The sequence below is a fragment of the Leopardus geoffroyi genome, chromosome D2 (assembly GCF_018350155.1).
Source record: "Leopardus geoffroyi isolate Oge1 chromosome D2, O.geoffroyi_Oge1_pat1.0, whole genome shotgun sequence".
In the NCBI taxonomy this organism is placed as follows: Eukaryota; Metazoa; Chordata; class Mammalia; order Carnivora; family Felidae; genus Leopardus; species Leopardus geoffroyi.
In genome coordinates this window covers 73920201-73940029 of record NC_059334.1, presented here as the reverse complement: position 1 = coordinate 73940029, position 19829 = coordinate 73920201, and the positions used below count along the sequence as shown (strand labels likewise).

Below are 19829 nucleotides of genomic sequence, written 5' to 3'. Positions count from 1 at the left end.
TCTGCTTTCTCGTGTTGTACTTGCCCTGTCCCTGTCTCACTGCACCCCTGGATTCGCACCTTCAGTGGTAGATTCACGAGGAATCTACAGGAGGGTGTGTCTGTCTGGGGGCTGAAGAGCAAGGAGGGAGGCTGTTGCAGGGTGGTGTCTGTGGGCTCGGGGGGGGGGGTGAAGAGAATCTCAGAGAAGATGAGTAATTGAGGGCCTGAGGCCGAGGCACTGTTTTCCTTTTTACTATTTAACTGTCTGTTCCAGGCGCTATGCAAAGTCTAGGGGCGACAGTGGTGGACATAGCCGACCTTGGGAAGCTTGCAGCCGGAGGGGGAGATGGGCCACATGACATCGGAAAGACCTGAGTTCTAGTCTCAGCCCTGTGGCTTCTCAGCTGCTGCTTTCTGGGCCTCGATTTTGCCGTCTATACAATGGGTTAATAGTAATAGTGACCCCAGAGTTGTGATAAGTGCAATGATAGGAGTGCTTGGGGAGTCAGGCACAGAGGAGAGAGTGGGGGCCTCATGCTGTCTTGGAGGGCCAGGTGGTTTCCTGGAAGAAGTGACATCTAAGTGACCTGGAGAATGAGAGAGGTTTACGGCAAAAGGAGTGGAGAATGGGCTCCCAGGGCAGGTGTTGGTTCTTTGGGGACCTGAGGTCAGGCCCACGTGGCTGACGTGACCGGCATGAGGGGGCGGTGGTGACGTGGCTCTGGGCTGGGCCTCTTTTTGGGACTCTAGTGGCCAACTGCAACCTGTAATTGATATAAGCAGAGGTGGGGACGTTCTCATTGCCCACCACCACAGACCACAGCCTGGGGCCCTATGGCCCAGAAGGTGGAGAAGAGATCATTTGGGGGGTGCTGAAGGGAGCCTACAGGGAGCACTGTGAGGGGGAGTTTGGAGGGGAGGCGGAGGGGATTTGCTGCAGAGTGACCGCACAAGTGTGGATGTGGTTTGAAATGGCTGCAAGAGCCCCCGGGAGTCGATGGGATGTCCCTGTGGCGGGCTTGGTCCCCCCCCCGCTGGGCGAAGCCTGTCGTGCTCCTGTTTCAGTGAGGGAGTCAGTCCATCCACCATCAAGCATTTACTGAGTGCCTGCCCCAGACCAGGTACTAGGTTCTGGACCTGGGGATACGGAGGTGAGCAGCACAGTCTGAGATCCTACTCTCACGGAGCTCACTTCGGGTGGGGAGGAGAGTCTCGGTTAGAGCCGTCTGGGAGGGTGGCATTGCCCGGAGTGGGTGAGGGAGCAAGCTGCGTGCTTGTCTTGGGGACTGTGTCCCAGGCAGCACCACTACCTAGAGCGGGGGACCAGATTTGGCGTGTTCACGCGGATGGCGTGTGCGATTTGGCGTGAGGGGTGGGAGCGTGGAAGGAGATGAGGTCGGGACGCATCAGGAGGCTGATTCATGTAGGACCTTGTAGCGGAGGAGTGAAGAGACCTCACTCTGCCCTGTTGGTGAGGGGACTCCGGGCATCAAGGGAGGAGGGCGAGAGTGACAGGAGACAGGCCCTGCCTGCACGGGCGCCTTCCGTCTGCTCTGAGCGGGCAGCTCCCCCAAGCACTAGGTGAGGCGGTGCCTGTGGATGGCCACCTGGGCACCCGGCCGGCCCAGCGTGTGCTCGCCAGGGCGACTCCTAATGAGTGTGGTGATTATTAAAGCCCTGAGGGCAACCCCTAGGCCGACTGTGCCCTACCTTTCATATTCCCTGAAAATCAAAACCGTCTTCTGCTCTCTGCCCAGCACGTCATTCCCCATCGTCCTCATGCGCCCTCCTGTCACTGTGGCTCGGTGTCAGCAGGGAGGGCAGATGGCCCTCAGGCCTTTCCGCCATAGGTGGCAGGAGGGTGGGGACTACGGGGTTCCCGCTGGTTCTGACAGCCTGCCAAGGCCAAGGTCTGGATGCCAGGGGTCAGGAGCCTGATGGAAAGAGACAGGTGCCATAAGGACACTGAGGAGGAGCACCCAGGCCAGGATGGGGGTGCAGGGAAGGCTTCCTGGGGTCGGGAGGTCCGTGCTGAGCTCTCCAGGCAGCCGGTGGTGGCGGGGTGAGGGGTGAAGTGTTCCAAACACCAAACGCATTTTGAGGCGTTTGAAATTCCAGCATCTCCGAGAGGCAGGGGTGGGTGTGGGGGATTGAAAGAAGTCACGAGGAATGGGGTGGGTGGGGGAGAAGGAGCCGAGAGGTGGGTGGGCAGGGCAGACCAGATTCCCAGAACGATGGACTGAGGCTTAAGACAGGAACCGGAGACCCGTGTGGTGGCCCTGCAGACATGTAGGCGGTGAGAGATGACGGGTTGGTGGCAGTGAAGGTGGAGGGGAAATGCCCAAGGTCCCCTGGGTAGCACTTGACCTGGAGATGGGCCGAACTCGGACAGACACAGAGACACATTCATGAGAGCTGATGCCCAGGCGTGGGGCTTGGCGGCTTGTGGGTGATGCTGCCTTTACGGAGACCCTGCGGGCCAGGAGGGGGGTAGCGGAGGATGAGCTAGGCTTTGGTAGAATGGGAAGGCCTGGGAGGTGCTCTGGGGAGACTCTCAGGAGGTCTGGAGCCCTGGTGGGAGGTCAAGTCCTGGGTGTGGAGGTGGGCCTCCCTGAGGATAGACAGAGGAGGCTTCTGAGTGCTGAGCTGCCTGAGCAGCGGTATAGAAGGAGGAGAAAAATAAAGCGAGATGTGTGAGCATATAGCTTACGGTAGGAGCCTGGGGACTGGGGTGGCGTCCATCCTGGGTTTCCCTGGGCTGGCGGCCTTGGACTGGGGTTCTGAAGGATGCCCGGATGTGGACAGTTAGGGGAGGGAAGGGAAGGGGGCGTCAAACATGGAGACAAATGTAGACTGTAACCATGTCTGAGGAAGTCAGCTGGAAGGGCTGAAGCAGAGTTGACCTTGTCACTTGCACAACTGCCTTAACCCTTTCTCCGGCCTGCATTCGGGTGCCACATGCTCTTGGCCTGCAGGGCCATGTCTTGGATCTGAGATGCTGGGGTATTGTCTCAGCAGGCAAGTAGTCTTAGTAGGGAGAGGGCACTCTGTAGGCAAACAGTATTCTCCACTCTGCGAGTGTCCCCAGCCATGTGCCCCCACCCCCCACCGCCCACTACCCTGCATAAGTGGCCATTGTAAAAAGCTGCCTGTGACTTTGGAATATCTAATACTTTTTGGACTGCTTACCATGTGTCAGACCCCAAGCAAGGCATGTTCATGCATCAGCTCATCTAGTCCTCTTCATTCTCACAAAGGGGGTTCTCTTGTACCCATTTCACAGATGAGGATATTGAGGCTCAAAGAGGTTTAAATAACCAGCTCATGGTCTCATACACAGCCAGAGACTTCACACTCAGGATTTTTTTTTTTTTTTTATTTTAAATTTTTTTTTTTCAACGTTTATTTATTTTTGGGACAGAGAGAGACAGAGAATGAACGGGGGAGGGGCAGAGAGAGAGGGAGACACAGAATCGGAAACAGGCTCCAGGCTCCGAGCCATCAGCCCAGAGCCCGACGCGGGGCTCGAACTCACGGAGCGCGAGATCGCGACCTGGCTGAAGTCGGACGCTTAACCGACTGCGCCACCCAGGCGCCCCTACACTCAGGATTTTTAATGCAGGCAGGGGGCAAGTTCATCCTTCTCCTTCTACTTCTTTTTAAATGTTTATTTATATTTTTGAGAGAGAGCACACGCGAGCGGGGCACGTGCGGGGGGGGGGGGGGGGGGGGGACAGAGGATCCAAGCGGGCCCTGACAACCGAGAGCCCAATGTGGGGCTTAAACTCTCCAGCCGTGAAATCAACCTGAGCCAAAGTTGGATGCTCAACTGACTGAGCCACCCAGGCACCCCCCCCCCCCCCACCAAGTTCATCCTTTTAACTCATCACCCTAACATCACTTTCTGAGCAGAGGGTGGACTCTAGGCTCCGGTGGCAGCACCCCGCCTACCCCCTCCTCCATAACTTGGCTGCAGGATGATGCCTCCCTTAGGTGCCCTTGAGAGAGGTGGCCCATCTCAAGGCACGACGGATGCTGATCGTTATCCCCGTTTGGTCACTCACTTGTGTGTATTCTAGGGATCATCACCGAAATCCCTTAAACCTCAGTTTCCTTCTCTGCGAAATGGGGACCAATAGTTCCCACCTCTTAGAGTTATGCAGGGAAGATGAGATAAGGCTCTGAAGCACTTAGCATAGGCCAGGCATAAGGGAAAGGCCAAGTAACGGTGGTCATTAGAGTCTTATCACAACCCTCCTTGCCTTCTTGCACAGAGGACCCAGCAGCCACTTGGCCAGTCGCGAACAGGTGCCCGGGCGCGTGTGTGGGGCGGAGCCTGAGTACAGGGAGGATGAATCATTGACCGCCGAAGCTCTGCATTATTAATGCCGTTATTCTCAGACTTTTAACGAGGGCCGGGTTGGAAGCCCTTATATGGAAGGCGCGACGCAGCCACCGAGGCTAGCGCCTCCCGGGGTCCCGAGTTGCCATGGAGTCCAGCGGGCGACCCGGAGGAGGATGCCCGCGGCAGTGCGCAGAAGGAGGCCCCCAGCGCCGGTCCTCGGTCTGCGGCCCGAGTCCTGGCTGCGCCGGCTTCCTCCTTTGCAAGGGCGCTTGCCCGCTCCCCTGGGACCCTGGGGGGTGGGGGAGAGAGATAAATTGGTGGAAACTGGAGCCGGCTTCCTCGGGAGAGTGGGGTTTCTGTGCGGTGCCTGCTGCAGGGCTTGAGCCCCCCTGCCATTCCAGAGAGAGGACGCGCAGCCGGGCGGAGGGGACCTGAAATCCAGTCCCCGCCGCTCGCCGAGCTGTGCGCCTTCCGTGCGCGCCGGCGTTCGGCCGGCAGACGAGCCGCCCAGCCCCTGCCGCGCCACCTCCTAGGCGGCGGCCGACTCGGGGGGCGAGTCCCGGAGAGGAGGGGCCGGGCCTGGAGCGACGGGTCCCGGGGGCGGGCAGACGCCGAGCCGGGCCCCGCGCCTGCTTTCGCCGGCCTTCCCCAGCCTGCCGGGCTCGGCGGGGCGGGGCGCGGGGCGGGCCCGGGAGGAGCGCGGGGAGGAGTCCGGGCTGCGGCGGCGGCCGCGTCACAGCAGTGCTCCCGCTGCCCCGCGGCTCAGACCCGGCCCGAGTGCCGCCGAGGACGCGGACCGGGACCCGCACGGAAACAGGGGCAGCGCCGGAGGTTCCTCTCGCGGGCCGGGGCTGCGCGACCATGGCGGACAAGGAGGCCGGCGGCGGCGACTCGGGGCCCCGAGGTGAGCGCAGGGCGCGGGTCCTGCGGCTGCGGCGGGGCGGGCCGGGCGGGCCGGGCGGGGGAGGGATGAGGCGCGCTCGGCCCGGGGCCCCGAAGCTCCCTCTCGGGCCGCGGGAAAGTGGGCGCGCACCCCGCAACATCTTGCCCCAGCGGGGAGGGCCGGGGTCAGCGCCGCGGCGGGGCAGGGGGTCCTGGGGGCCGCCTCCGGCCCGCCGGTCACGTGCTGCGCTCCCGGCCGGGGTGCGGACACTGCGGCGGGGACCGCAGCCCCCGCCCGGGCTCTCTGACCATCCTCGTCGTGGCGGGCGGTGGGGGGGCGCCTCCTGCGGGGCCCTTTGCGAGTGCGGGTGAGAACCTCCCCACCATGTCCATCCCTTGCGCGCTGTGCGGGGACGCCCGCGCTTGCGGAGTAAAGGGCCGGCCGCCGGGTGGCCCCGAATCCCCAGCGGCTCATTTCCGTGACTCAGCGAGGCGGGGGTGGGAGCCTGGGGCAAATCGAGGATTTGGAGCTGTCCCCTCGCCCCTCAGAGGTCGGACTTAACAAGCCCGGAGTGGGGGCTGCAGCTCCAGGCTGAACTGCAGCGCACAGCCCGCCCCGCCCATCCCCAGGGATTCTGCGGGCTGTGGAGGGGCGAAGCGGCGGGGGCTCGTCCCCTGGTTGCCCGGGCCGGGGTGGGGGGGGTGGGGGAGGAAGGTGGCGCCCAGCGCCGAGGACGAACGCCCGCATTTTGCAAGTGTGCCGTGGCTGCTTTCTTTGGGGAGCGAGGTTAGGGCTCACATGGGGCGGGGGTGCTGGGTAAGGAGCGAGAGAGGACCGGGGAACGGAGGGAAGAGGAGGAACAGGTTTGGAGCCCAGGGCTGTAAATCATGGTTTCGCCAGCCGAGGGGGCGGCCTGGCCAGGATCGTGGGTCCCAAGTGGGGAAAGTTGGGCGCACGGAGACGCCGCGCGTCCCTGACCGGAGGGGCTTTAGCAGTAGCAGCCGCTGGAGGGGAGCTACAGGGTAAACCGCCTGGCGAGGATGAAATTAAAATGTCTCGGAAGTAAGGGAAATTCATCCAGGAAAGGCTCTGCGGGGACCTCAAAGCTGGGGAAACTGAGTCAGGTGGCGGCGCAGACACCATGGGCGGGGTGCTGGCAGTCTTGCTGTCTCTGGCCGCGGCCCCCGCCCTTTGCTGCGCTCCGAGCGGCACCTGCCCCCTCCCCAGCCCATTGTTCCTGCAGATCTGGGAGGTGCCTCCCTACACGGCACTGCAGTAGTGGGGGAGTGCGGGGGGAGGGGGCCATCCTGACAGGGCTCACTCTGGGGAGCAGCCTGGGAGCGCCCAGGCGGGGCCCAAACACACATCCAAATCTCCCCCGCCCCTGCTCTTCCCCAGCTGGCAAATGCGGTTGATGGGCTGGTGGCTTTGTCTGGATATCACTCAGCAACTGGACTGATTTATTCCCCCCACCCCACCCTTTTCCTTTAAATTGGAAAAAAAAAAATATAGGATGATAGGGAGGGACATCGGAATTGCCAAGAATTGCTAAAGCTTAAGTTAGTGAACCAGTTTCTTGCCTCTCGTGCTGCGATAAATAGTGAATGGCTGTATCAAATGCAAGGTTGGCCGTAGGGTGTGTGAAATCAGAAAGAGTGAGCAGAGACTTGCTCCCCCCGGCCCCCTCCCGCATCATTTTGTCTTGTAAAATCGAATTCAGGGGATTCAGGGGAGCGCCCCTCCCCTACACGCATGCACACACAGGCACTGTGTAGAGCTCCCCATCCAGGACGGGGAAACACATGCTGGGTGTCCCGGGCCACCTGGCACCGTTTGCCCGTGTCTATTCTGGAGTGTTTCTTCACTTCCAGTGATCTGCAGTTCAAGGCAGCCAGTGAGAACATCCGACACATGGACTTGGGACACAGAGCAGGCTGTCCCTGGCAACTTGCTGCTTCTCTCTTGGTTCTCATCCCTTCATCTCTAAAATGGGAGATATTAATAGTATCTCATAGGAGCAGAGCTCACCCACCAGCTAACACGTCTATTTCTAAGGTTTCCTCACTGAGTATTCTGTGCTGGGCAAAGAGCATACCTTATTTTGTTTGTTCAAGCCTCATCAGACCTGTTACCAGCATTCCCCTTTCCGCCAGGCAGGAAATCTAAACATAGGTTGAGCGACCTATCCAAGGTCACATATCTAGGAAGTATTGATTTGGACTCAGGCCATCTGATAATCGGGCTCTCGCCCTTCACTGTCATCCTGTGTAAGCCCCGTGGGTGTGGCCAGTGATTACTACTCTGTTAGGGACAGAAAAATGGTGTTCTTCAGGGGATCATTTCGAGGATGCTTTTGGTGCAAAAGGATAAGTACCAGAGCGATCAGACCGTGTTGGCTCTTGGGAGCAGTGGGAGCCCTGGGCGGTATGGCCAGAAAGGCTGGCCATAACATTTTTCCCAACAAAGCAAGTGGGGGTGGGGTGCGGGCGGAGTTGCCTGCGAAAGAAGAATGTTGGTAGTTGTGGAAGCTGGGTCATGGGTACATGGTGGTTCATTACTATGCCCTTTGTATATGTGCGCAGATTTCCTTAATAGAACATTTAAATTAATTTACAAAACCAGAAGGGCCACCCCTTTATCTTTAGACCTTCAATCCTGCCCCCACCAAGACCTAGGTTGGTGGACCCAGGGAGCCCTAGAAGGATGAGATGAACGGGAGGGGGGGGGGTGTGGGGTGGTTCAGGCTGAGCTAGCTCCTGTGGTGACCCAGGCAGGGATAGGCATGGGCAGTGGACACCTCATCATATGCAGGGTGGGGATGGGGTTAGGCAGAGGAACAGCAGGCAGGGGGGTTGCCTGTGTCCTGGGGGGGTCCCTCTGGAGGCATTGCGTTGGACTTCGGAGATGGGATTCTAACGCCCTAGCAGTTAAGCATCATAAAAATAAACATTTTAAACACTGACATTTATCGAGGACTTCGTTTATGCTGCAATCTGAAAACACCAAATGATTTCATGTGGCCCTGGCCAAATCACCTTTGTTATTGAATGGCTGGCTAGGAGAGAGTCCCCGTTACCCCCATTTCACTTCTGGAGAGAGCTGCCAGGCCAGCCTGGCACAGCTGGGAATGGGTTTGAGTGAAGGTTAGGAAGTGACCAAGCTGTCCAGCCTCTCTTAGCACATGCCTGGCCTGTCATAGGCCCTTAGGGAATCCTACTGAGTGTCCGAATGAATGAGCACACGACCAGTAGAGTGTGACTGCCCCACTTTCCCGTGGCCGCCAAACGACAGACGGAAGTGGAAGGGCACTGGTCGTGGCTCTCGAGGAGCTAAGGAAAGAGTTGAAATGGTGCTCTGGGTTTCACTGGCGAGGACTCTGACCATGGATCCACTTCTGTGTCTGTACTTGCATTTGAACCTCTGTCCACTGCCACTGTGGTCCCTCTGAACTCCCTGTGCACGCTTCCCGCACCGTGTCCTGTGTGTCTCAGAGCCCGGGATCTCCTTTAGCCCTCAGGCAGTTCCCCCCGCCAGGCACGTCCTTCCTTTCCCTAGCAAACTCCTACTTATCCTTCAAAACCCAGCTCAGGTATCACTTCTCGGGAAGCCTTCCTAGGCTTATCTATCTTGGTGAGATCTCGGCTGCGTGGTTCCAAAGTCTTCGGTACTGGCTGTTGATAATATCAGCGAGTGTAGATGGGGTGCTCAAGATGTTCCAATTCTGTGTATCCCGTTGAGTCTTCCAACAACCCTATGAGGTTGTGTTATTATGACCCCATTTTGCCGATGAGGCGGTTGAGGCTTTTGAGAAATATGGTAGTTTTCCCAGTCGAGGAATCAAATCACCCAGCCAATGAATGCTTGAGATGGGATATGAATCAGTCACAGACCCTAAAAGTGTGTGCTTTTCTCTTAATGCCTTTTCTCCCAGCAAGGGGAGAGAGGGATTATGTCTTTCATTTCCACAATCTTAGTAAGGGCACATAGTAGGTGCTCAAAAAATATCCTACTGTGTGTCGAATGAATATCAGCCAGTAATCCCTAAGGGAACACAGCAGTGGGGAATGGCATCTGCATCCTGCCCACTCCTCGGCGAAATGGTGCTTCGAGAAACTTGGATGCGCAGGAGTGGGTGGAAGCTAAAGAGGAGTAGGCAGGGCTCAGTCAATCCTGAAAGAGATGAGACTTTGATTCCAACAAGGGTTTGAGTGACGAGTCAATACCGTGGGGGCGAAATGCTCTCTCATCACATAAACAGGCCTCTGGTAGGGGAGGAAGCTTCTTTATTATTGCTGTGCATAATTAGAATGGCAGGGAGGAACCAGGGGCTTTAATGAATGAGCAACATTCGGCAGGGAGGGAGCGCCTTCCACCTACAGGCATGTCTGGGCGTGGAGAGCAGGGAGAGCCAAGGAGGGGACCAAGACGTGCGGGCACTGCCCAGAACCGACACTGGCCCCACCACAGTGGACTCTGCAAATCCTTGCTGCCTTCCTTTTATTGGAAATGACTCCCGATCCATGGCTCCGAGATGGACGATGACAGGTGCACAGGAGTAAGGGAGCAAAGTGGCTTTGGGGCCCAAAGTGCGTGTCAACTCCAGCTAAGCGTTCCTTTCCTGGTCTGTGTAAGGAGCACGTGACGCCTGCCTCGGTCTGTTGTGGGGATAGTGCAGGTATCAGAGGGGCAGGGATTTACCAAGTTTTTTGCCCTGTAACAGGAAGGGAGAGACGGCTTTCTTGCCTCTGTCTCCCAGATGTCCACGGGGATTGCATTGCCTTGTGTGGTGTGGCACGGGGTCCAGCTGCTCTGCGTTCTTTAGAGGCTGGGGAAGGTGGGCAGATTCCGCTTCAGTTTTTCTGATGTGAGGCTGTGTGGAGAACACGTTCAGGTTCCCGATGCCTTCGGACCTTCAGTGCTCCACTCTGACGCGACGAACACCTCTTTGCCGGCAAACACAATGCCTTGAACGCCTTCCCCCCATCTCTGCAGATTCCACTGGTGGGAAGCAAGAATGAAGGCAGCTGAAGGCTGATTCTGGAGCGTGTAGTATTGGAAGCTACACTCTTTGGCTCCTGGACGTGCCCTGGGGTTAGTTCTCGATCCCAGCTGCCTGTTAGAATCACCCGGGGGAGCTTTGTAAAAGCCTTGGTGTCTGGGTCTCCTCCCGGAACTGTTGTATCAGGACTTCTTTGAGTGGACAGCCAAGTTTGAGTTCCCACATATCTGGATTTCAGACTTGGGACCTCAGCATGAAGGGGGTAGAGGGCAGGACCATCCGACACCTTTCACTCCCTGTCTGTGTCTGTAGGGTTTGTAAGCACCAGCTCTGTGTTAAATGCTTCTTCGCTTGTGTTGTCTCATTTAATCTTCATGAACACTCCATGAGGTGGGAGGTTTTACACAAGGGGAAACTGAGGCTCAGAGGAATTGGGTACATTCCCCAGGGTGAGAGAGCTGGGGGCAGGAAGGGGTGATGTTAGAACAGAGCTCAGGGCCGTCAGCAAAACCTCCATGGGCACAGCTTATCCTTAGGGAACTTTTTCTCAACCTTCAGCCATTTGAGATTCACTTTCCTGATTCCACTGTATGTTCTGGCCACCTAAACTGTGATTTATTGATTACTTTTAAAATTCACCTGCTGTTTTTTTTTAACAGGATTTAAGAGTCTTATTTATGTCGATTCCATACATGGGACGCCTGTGTCACTTGCCACAAACAGAAGGTAACCGTGGCGAAAGTGTATGGAAACCCAAACACGGGCAGAACCCTTTAGCCACACGTGTTTTTCTTTGGAAAGCTTTGTGCTGAGGCTGCACGCTGGGTAAGAGGGAGACCAGAGAGTTTTACAGGAGGTCAAGGATACAGGAGCACCAGAGTGAGACATTCTGTTTTCTGGAAATCAGTCTCCAGAGGGACTTGAATGGGAAGAGAAGTGTTTTAGGAATCACCTGGGAGGGAGGCCCTTATGATTTTCAGTCCCCGACCTTCTGGAATTAGACTTTCCAGGGAAAGGGGCCCTGGGAGTGGATTTGCGAAGCCTGCCAATAAGACTTATAATCGGGGGGGGGGGGGGTACTAGGGACTAAGGCACTCCCTCAGGGACTCTGAACTAGAATGTGCTGCTTTGCATTGTCCGAGTCGGGGAGAGAGAATGTTTCGGTGTGGTTTTACAGAAGCAGTTGGCTTGGATTCCAATTCTGACTTTACCACTTAGCAGCCCTTGGGATTCTGGGCAAGTGACTTAGCCCCTCTCCCACCCCACCTCAGTTTCTTCATCTGTAAAGTAGGAATAATCAATAGCACCCATTTCAGAGAGGATTTTATCTATTCCCACAACCTCTGCTAAGTTTGTGGCTCATTTGCTGTTGTCTGTTATTATGTATTATTATGAATCCTGTAGACACAGGTAGGGCATTTATCAGTGGCTGCATTTTCTCCAGAAGGCCCAGAGGGGAAAAGGGCTGGCCCGAGATCCCACAGCTAGGAAGGGGCAGAGCCCAGCTGGAGCCTCAGGCCACATGGCTTCTTGTCTGGCAGGCCTAGAACTTTGGAGATGAGCTGGGTGTCTCAGGCTGTGGGCCACATTTAATGACCATGGGGCCCCTTGCCATGGCTCTGAGCTCCCTGCTGGGCTTCTTGTTTGGGGCAGTAGTGGGGTTCAGTAGTCTTTTTGTATCCCTGGACTCTACCCAGGGCTGCCGACCTCTGCCCTCAGGTGGACTCCCAGTCTGCCGTTGGACGGGCTCTGTCTGTGTGCTGAGACTCCAGGCCTGGAGCTTTGCAGAGACCGTTCTGAGCTCCGCTGGGACCACCCCTCCTCTTCCAGCCTTGACCATGACCTGGCAGCTAGGGATGTCAGGTGGGGCAGCATATGGGCCTGGGTTTTATCTTGAGGGTGGCCACGTATCCTGGTGGGTACCTCTTGGGCAGTTATGAGAAGTGAAATTCTTAATAGTGACTCCTTTCACTTTCTGAGTCTCCCAGTTTGGAAGATAAATTATGTGGTCGTGCTACTGAGCTCTGTCCTTTCCCCAGCCACGTGGGCCTCAAGTGGGACGGGAGAGGCAGGAGGATGTGTGGCCAAACCGGGTTCAGCCGTGTTTAACTCCTGGGTGTGATGCGGCTGCACCTCCATTTCTCCTTCTGTAAACAAGGGTGGCTTGGGAGCCTGCTCTGAGCTCCAGTGGGTGCTGTGAGAATCGAATGAGAGAAGATCAAGTTAAGGCTAAGCACGTGCCTGGTGCACGGCAGGTGCTCCCTACACTGTCGTTGATTGTTGCCAATGATGGTTTGTTTGCTTTGGGAGTTGCCGGGGTGAGACGTGGGATCTGGAGCCAGACTGCCTGGGTGCCACCCTGGGCCGTGTCATTTACCCGCTCCGTGGCCCTGGTAAGTTACTAAACCTCTAGAAGGCTCAGTTTTTCATCTGTAAGATATGGGTTGTAATCGTCTTCTTTGTGTGCTTTTGGTGAGGATTAAATGAGTTTGTATCAGACGAGCACTTAGAACAAGGCCCGTCATAAAGTAGACACTAAATTAATCTTAACTGCTATTATTAGCTGTTATCGTTATTATGAATAATAGTGAAAAGTTACATTCTTGTAGGCAGGAGGAATTATCCACTGTTTTAGTTTCCTATTGCTATTGTGAAAATTACCATAAACTCAGTGGCGTAAACTTACTATCTTCTAGTCTAGAGGGTGGCAGTGAGTCCAAAGTGGGTCTGAGCTAGAGTCAAGGTGTTGGCAGAGGTGTGTTCCTTCTGGAGGCTCTGGGTGAGACTCCACTTCCTGGTCTTTTCCGGCTTCTAGAGGCCACCTGCATCCCTTGGCTCCTGGCCCCTTTTGCCACCTTCAAAAAACATCACTCCAACCTCTGCCTCCATTGTCACATCTGCTGTCTGCCTCTGCCCCTCCTGCCTCCCTCTCATAAGGACTCTTGTGTGAAGGCCTCTTTTGCGGCCCACCTGAGTAACCAGAACTGTCTCCCCATCTCGAGAGCCTCAGTGTAATCACATCTGCAAAATCCCTTTTGTCATGTAAGGTAACATATTCATTGGTTCTGAGGATTAGGATACCGATGTATTTGGTGGAGTGCTATTTATTATTCTGTCTACGACATCCAGAAAGATTGGGGTCTTGCCTACATTTAGGAATGTTAGTTAGAGAGCCTCCAGTCTCCCTCAGGGATGGTCTAAATGTTAGGAACTGCCCTTTCTTGGTGTTTTATATCAGTTGGGTTCCTCTTGCCTCCTGTGTGATAACTTTCTGGAGTTTGGGTTGTTGGTTAGCCCTTGGCTTTTATTTGAAAGAATTTTTTTTGAACGTCTTTATTTTTGAGAGAGAGAGAGAGAGAGAGAGAGAGAGAGAGAGAGAGACAGAGTGCAAGTGGGGGAGGGACAGCGAGAGAGGGAGACATAGAATCTGAAGCAGACTCCAGGCTCCGAGCTGTCAACAGAGAGCCAGACATGGGGCTTGAACTCATGAAGGTGAGATCATGACCTGAGCTGAAGTCAGACACTTAATCGACTGCGCCACCCAGACACCTCCCCTCCCTTGGCTTTTAATCAATCCTGGTAGGGTCCTTGGGCACACTGCCACTTTGGGGATTGGTTTACCCCCTTCTCGGGGACCTGTGAAATCACTGAGACCTCAGTAAAAAGATTTACTGGTTACCCAGTGGGAAAATGATTAAAATATTAAAGAATAAGTGAAATGTCTACAGAGCGTCACATTGTATTTGTGTTTGCTACGTAACAAAGCACCCCAGAATTTAGTGGGTCAAAACGGTAGCCGTTTTATTTGCTCATGGTTCTGTGCTATATGCTCCTTTTGCTCGTCTTGCCTGGGGTCGCTCGTGACTGCAGCCATCTGCCGCCTCCACTGGGCTGCAGGGTCCGAGACGGTCTCGCTCATGAGCATAGGGGTTGGTGCTGGCTGTCGGCTGGACTCCTTCCTCCACTTGGTCTTTTATTCTCAAGGAGCTGGCTTGGGCTTCGTTACATGGTGGTCTCAGGACAACAAGAGGATGAAGGACAGGAGGTTGCAAGGAAGGCCTCTTGAGAAGTTGTGTGCTGACTCCTTCCAGTGGTCAAAGCAGGTCTCGAGGCCCACCAGATACAAGGGGTGGAGAACGAGGTCCACCCCTTCGTGGGACGGGCTGCCAAGAATTGGTGGCTACTTTGCCTCCGAGTCAGTTTGAGTAAAATGACAAAAGTACACACTGTAAAGAATGGCATTATGTGTGAAAGCAGCTCGCAGGCTGGATTCGCTCACTTGTTACAACTTTCTGTGAATGTGTAGGGTCCAGAAGTCCGCCTGTTGTAAATCAGATGTGACTCACGGTCGAATTATCTGGAAAGCAACTCCCGGTTATCTTACACTTGCAATTACTTGGTTGTTGGTCTGTACAGCTCGTGTCTCCATGATTGACGAACGGGGAAAGGATGTTGTGCGGGGAAGTTGTGTTGGCTCACTGACAGTTTTTCCCAGCGTGTTTGTGTTTCGATAGATGGGGATGGGCTTTCTCATGAAGGAAGAGAAATAGGACGGAATTTAAAAAAAAATGCTAAAAGTCTACAGGTGCACCTTCCTTTAGTACAAGTTATGGCCGTTTTAGTATCTTTCGGCCCCCACCCCCCTCAGGCTGAAGGGAGAAGCTGAGAGGACCAGGGAAGGGACTGGAAGGCATTGCGTTGTGAGAACACAGTGTATACAGGTGACACCCTGGGTAGGGTTTTTGATTGGGGTGAGAATGGTCTCTGTAGGAAGTGAGTGACCCTGGGCCACCTGGGTGGCTCAGTCGGTTAAGCACCTGACTCTGACTCAGTCATGATCTCGCGGTTGGTGGGTTTGAGCCCCGCGGCGGGCTCTGTGCTGAGAGCTCGCAGCCGGGGGTCTGCTTTGGATTCTGTGTCTCCCTCTCTCTCTGCCCCTCGCCTGCTCACGCTTCGTCTCTCTCTGTCTCTCAAACAATAAATGTTAAAAAAAATTAAAAAGCAAAAGAAGCGAGTGACCCTGAGGCCCATCATCTCAAAGGAGAAGCACCAGTCAACGACTGACCCACTGGGGCTTTGGGTCCAGGGGCTGGTGCGGCTTACTCTGCTAGGGTATTGCTAGAGCCATGACTATTTTGGGAAAGCCTCAAGTGACAAGGTCCTGTAAGTCTTGAGCGACCTGCACCACCCCGTCTTTCCCATGAATCCTATTATTTTGAGCGTGCGATTTTGCAGAAGGGGAAGATTTCCAGGAAAACACGCCACATTGTGGCAGAAACGCTTGTATGTCTGTTTGCTGCAGGATGAGTGCCCGCTTAAAATTGTCTGCCCCAGGGGCTCCTGGGTGGCTCAGTCAGTTAAGCATCTGACTCGTGATTTCAGCTCAGGCCACTGTCTCCTTGTGGGATCGAGCCCCGTGTTGGGCTCTGTGCAGAAAGCATGGGGCCTACTTGGGATTCTTTCTCTTTTTTTTCCTCTCTGCCCCTCCTCCACTCACGCTTTCTTTCTCTTAAAATAAATAAATAAGCGTAAAAAAATATATATATTTGCCCTGTTACAGAGCGGGGCCTCAAACGGTTCGGCCCACTGGAAGAGGTCCCTCTCGTGTCTGCACCTCGTTTTGGAGTATACTAGCTGGACTTTTGTGACTGTTTTGCTTCTCAGATGTTTGGTATGTTTTTCGAGCAGTTTTGCTTACTGTGTTCCGTTTTTGCCGTCAGGACCCAGAGGCTCTGGGAAGGTAGTGAGTTCTGTCGGGTGGAACCACTGAGCACCCTGACATCTCAGCGGCAAGTGGGTTTTGCCTGTGTCAGTTGTTCCCCATAAACTGGCACTAAAAGGATCCTCCTTGTTGCCTTCGGTGTTTCGTAAATAAGACCCCGTGGGGGCGCCTGGGGGGCTCAGTCGGTTGAGTGGCCGACTTCGGCGCAGGTCATGATTTCACGGTTCCGCGGGTTCGAGCCCCGCGTCGGGCTCTGTGCTGTCAGGGCAGAGCCTGCTTTGGATCCCCTCCCTCCCACTCTGTCCGCACCTCTCCCGCTCATGCTCCCTTTGTCTGTCAAAAGTAAACAAACATAAAAACAAAAAGGCCCTGCGGTCTTGTGGGTTTCCCTGTGACCGGGCACAGATTCCCGTTTCCGGTGTGGGACACGGATGGTGTAGGTGCCAGTGCTCGGGTCTGCGGCCTCGGAGGCCACAGGCCGGCCTCCTTGTTTGTCCCCAGGTTTCCATGGGCTAAAGGCTAAATTCCTCTGGTCACTTCCTTCCCTTATTTTCCTTTTCTCCTTGACCCTGAGGGGCCATCTCTGCCGGTTGGGATAAGAAACTGTTTACAGCACAAACGTCAGAAGTCCTGTTCCCGAAGCGGAGATAGAAGTTGTTGAGGAAACAGAGCCCATAGGTGGCATTGACAGCCAAGTGGGAGCTGGTCGGCCACATGTCGGGGCTGGGCCTGCCCTCTCGCTTTACAGATGGGGAAACTGAGGTCAGGGAGGGCTGAGGAGACTGCTCCCAGATACTGGGCAAGGCCAGCGTAAGAATCCAGGTCGGCTGGCTCCCTCTGCACACTTCCCAACTGAACCCAGGGTGGTCTGAGAATCCTTCTTAATCCGTCAGTCCAGCCAGCCCCTCCCAATCGGAGACAGCAGGGGGTCTACACCGCTTTGCCATCCGTCACTTAAAGACTTGTCCCTCCCTGCGGGAGTTACATTTCAGTGTTTGAAGAGGTAACGTTTAAGGTAGAGGAGTAAAGTGTGCCGTCCGAGTGCCCTGAGTGAGAGTCCTGAACGGTCGGTCGAGCCCCAGGCGCCGCCTTCTCTGTTCGCTTGCATAGTTCCTCCACCGACACTGGTGGTTGCCTATTTTTTGTGCCAGTGTTAAGTAGGGCTTTTAGTTTCAGGTAACTGTACGTTTTCTAGTTAGAGGAAGCCAAAAGGAGATTTTGTACAGGATCCCAGGATGGCTCCTGGAACTCCCTCCGTGCCGGCTCTAGGAGGGAAAGCACCGGGAGCTTGGGGTTCTCCCCCCTCCCCATCCCGATCTCTTCTGCTTTACTCTGCTTGTGGCCTGTCCCTCTCTCCCTGCAGGCCCACTTTATGGGTGCCCCAGTCTTTCTCGCGCCAGTCCAGATTCCCAGGGGAGGCCCCTAGGTCCAGGCATGATTATGACCTGTCCCTGGAACTGTTACCCCGGGCCAGGGGCTGGGGTCACTTGCTGGGAGAGGGGAGGAGCTGGGGGGAGTACTGTCCTGTGGTCAGGGAGTAATTGCCTCTTACAGACCGTTATGGTGCTAGTAACTGAGTAAGTCATCCACAGTAGGTGGTTCCTAGGTGAGGGCTGTGCAGGCAGAGAGTAGATGAACGGCCTATGGGAAACTTTCTCATTCTTAATAGCAACAGATAACCGATGAGGTCCTATTTTCCTTTCTTTTATGACTCAAATATAATAGCAGATAATAGGTTTAATAAAAAGCATTTCAGGGGCGCACGGGTCGCTCAGGTAGTTACACGTCTGACTTTGGCTCAGGTCATGATCTTGTGGGTTTGTGGTTCATGGGGCTTGTGGGTTTGAGCCCCGCATTGGGCTCTGCACTGACCGTGTGGAGCCTGCCTGGGATTCTCTCTCTCCCTGTCTCTCTGCCCCTGTCCACTTGCTCGCTCTCTCTCTCTCTCAAAATAACTAAATAACTTAAAAAATACTTAAAGTTTCGGTGGCAAAATAACTTCATAATGCTATGTTAGGCACTTTGGGAGGGAGGTTTACTGGTTGGTAAGTTGAAGCACCGTGGAACAAGGGATTGGTAGAGATGTGAGGGGGTGCTCTGTACCTTTGGGTCTTTATCAGGCATCACTGTGGCCTCGTGATCAGAGACAGAAATGGGTGCGAGTAGAGGCTTTCAGCATTCTGTGAGCCAGCCTCCTAGAAAGTGGCAGTGACCTCAATAGCACACAGTGACCTAGTGGCAGAATAGGGTCATGCTGTCCCTTAGAGCAAACTAAAACTCTGCTTGTCTGGGCTGGGATACTGGGGACGGGGGGAGGCTGAGGATACGGCTACTGGGGTGGCAGTACCTAGCTTGTGTGTGACGGTGGCAGGGGTACCCGGGGAAGGGTTTGGGAAGCAGGGGGTGGTCTGACCTAGGGCACCAGGCTTCTAGGGGCCAGTCATAAGGAAGACAGCGATCAGAGGTGCTGTAGACCCAGCGGAGACCTGATACTTCTGGAGCCTTGCCGGGTCCTGTTAGATTCATCTTGGGAGAGGCTGCTGTGCGTGTGTGTGTGTGTGTGTGTGTGTGTACGTACATATGCATGTGTAAGTATTCATGTATGCGTATGCATGGGGAGAGAGGGAGTAACAGAGGTAGAGAGGAAGGGAGACAGAGACAGGGGAAGATAAAGACTAAGAGATGTTAGAAGCTTCTGGTAGGTCTTCTCTTGTGGTTCATATGGTTCATTCAGACATGAACCCACAAGAATCTGGCTGGTCAGAGACGCTGATTCTGCCCTAATGCTGTACTCCTTGGGTCTTCCTGAACGTTTGCTTGTGAAATTCCAAAGCACCACATGCTGGGGGACGGAGCCTGGGCTACTTTGGAAGGAAGAGAAGCCAGCAGGATGGGATTTATCGTGGAGCAGTAGGAATGCACTGTGGCCCACTTGTTATTTGTATCTATACCTTGTGCATTGAATTCATATTCATATGGCAACACAGACTTCCTCACTGAGTTATGTAATGGACATGTCTTCCTGTAGAGTAAGGCCTCGTGAGAATACAGACGCACTGAAGAATGCAGCTGGGGTTCTGTTAAAATTGCTCCTCGAAAATCTTACTGTGGGGGTTGGAGGGCAGGGACAGTTTCTAATGAAAAATAGCAATGAGATTGCAATAAACTTCAAAGCAAACACAGAAGCCCAAAATACGATGACGGCGGCAGAGGGATGGCCCCCCGCTTATCCTGTGCCTCATTGAGGAGCAGTCTGGGATTTCCCGTCCCCAGACCTTCACCTCCTTCTGCCCGAAGAGCTCCTCCCTCACCCAGCTCCCCAGCCCCAGCTTACAACCAACCGGTTTCCCTCTCAGAATTTGCAAATTGGTTTCCATCTGTGACTGTGCTTAGAACTCAAGGGGACCCTCCCTGCCCGCTTCCCCCAAAGCCTCAGGGCTCAGAACCCACAGGGGGGTGTGTGGTCATCTCCTGGGCACTGCCAGCTCCAGGCTTGTGCTCAGATTTGGCAACTGAACACCGGGACTCTGACCAGATGTAAATGATTAAAGCCTCGGGCCGTGCTGGTTGGAAAGGTCGGAGCCCAGCGGTAGAGCCAGGTCATCAGAGCCCAGGGTGAGGCCTAGGAGCCAAACAGAGACCCCCCCCCCCCACCCTCTTCCCCCCCGACCCTGCAGGATTCCTGCCTCAGCACCAGGATGGCCCACTTCAGGCAGGGCACATTTGGGGACATTGGGCGGTGTTGAGTATTGAAGCCAGAGGTGACCCCCATTAAGTGTAGCTCCACTCCCAGGCCTGGAGGAGGCCAAGGCCAAGGCAGTTCAAGACCCCCATTCCAGGCCAGGTCCCTTGCGCTTCCGTCTGGGGGTCCATGTAGAACTGCAGGTGCGTTTAGGTCT

The 19829-nt window shown here is 55.1% G+C and overlaps 1 protein-coding gene across 2 annotated transcripts in view; it reads left to right on the top strand.

Moving 5' to 3' along the window:
- Positions 1 to 19829, top strand: part of HSPA12A (heat shock protein family A (Hsp70) member 12A) — a 168119-nt gene that overhangs the window by 93167 nt on the left and 55123 nt on the right. The window contains exon 1 of one of the 2 annotated variants that reach the window (XM_045439080.1): positions 5011 to 5230. The exons of the other annotated variant lie outside the window; for it this stretch is intronic. Coding sequence (XP_045295036.1) covers positions 5188 to 5230 — 43 coding nt within the window. The 5' untranslated portion in view covers positions 5011 to 5187. Of the gene's footprint in view, positions 1 to 5010; positions 5231 to 19829 lie in introns of those variants that run through there. 2 annotated transcript variants of the gene reach the window in all.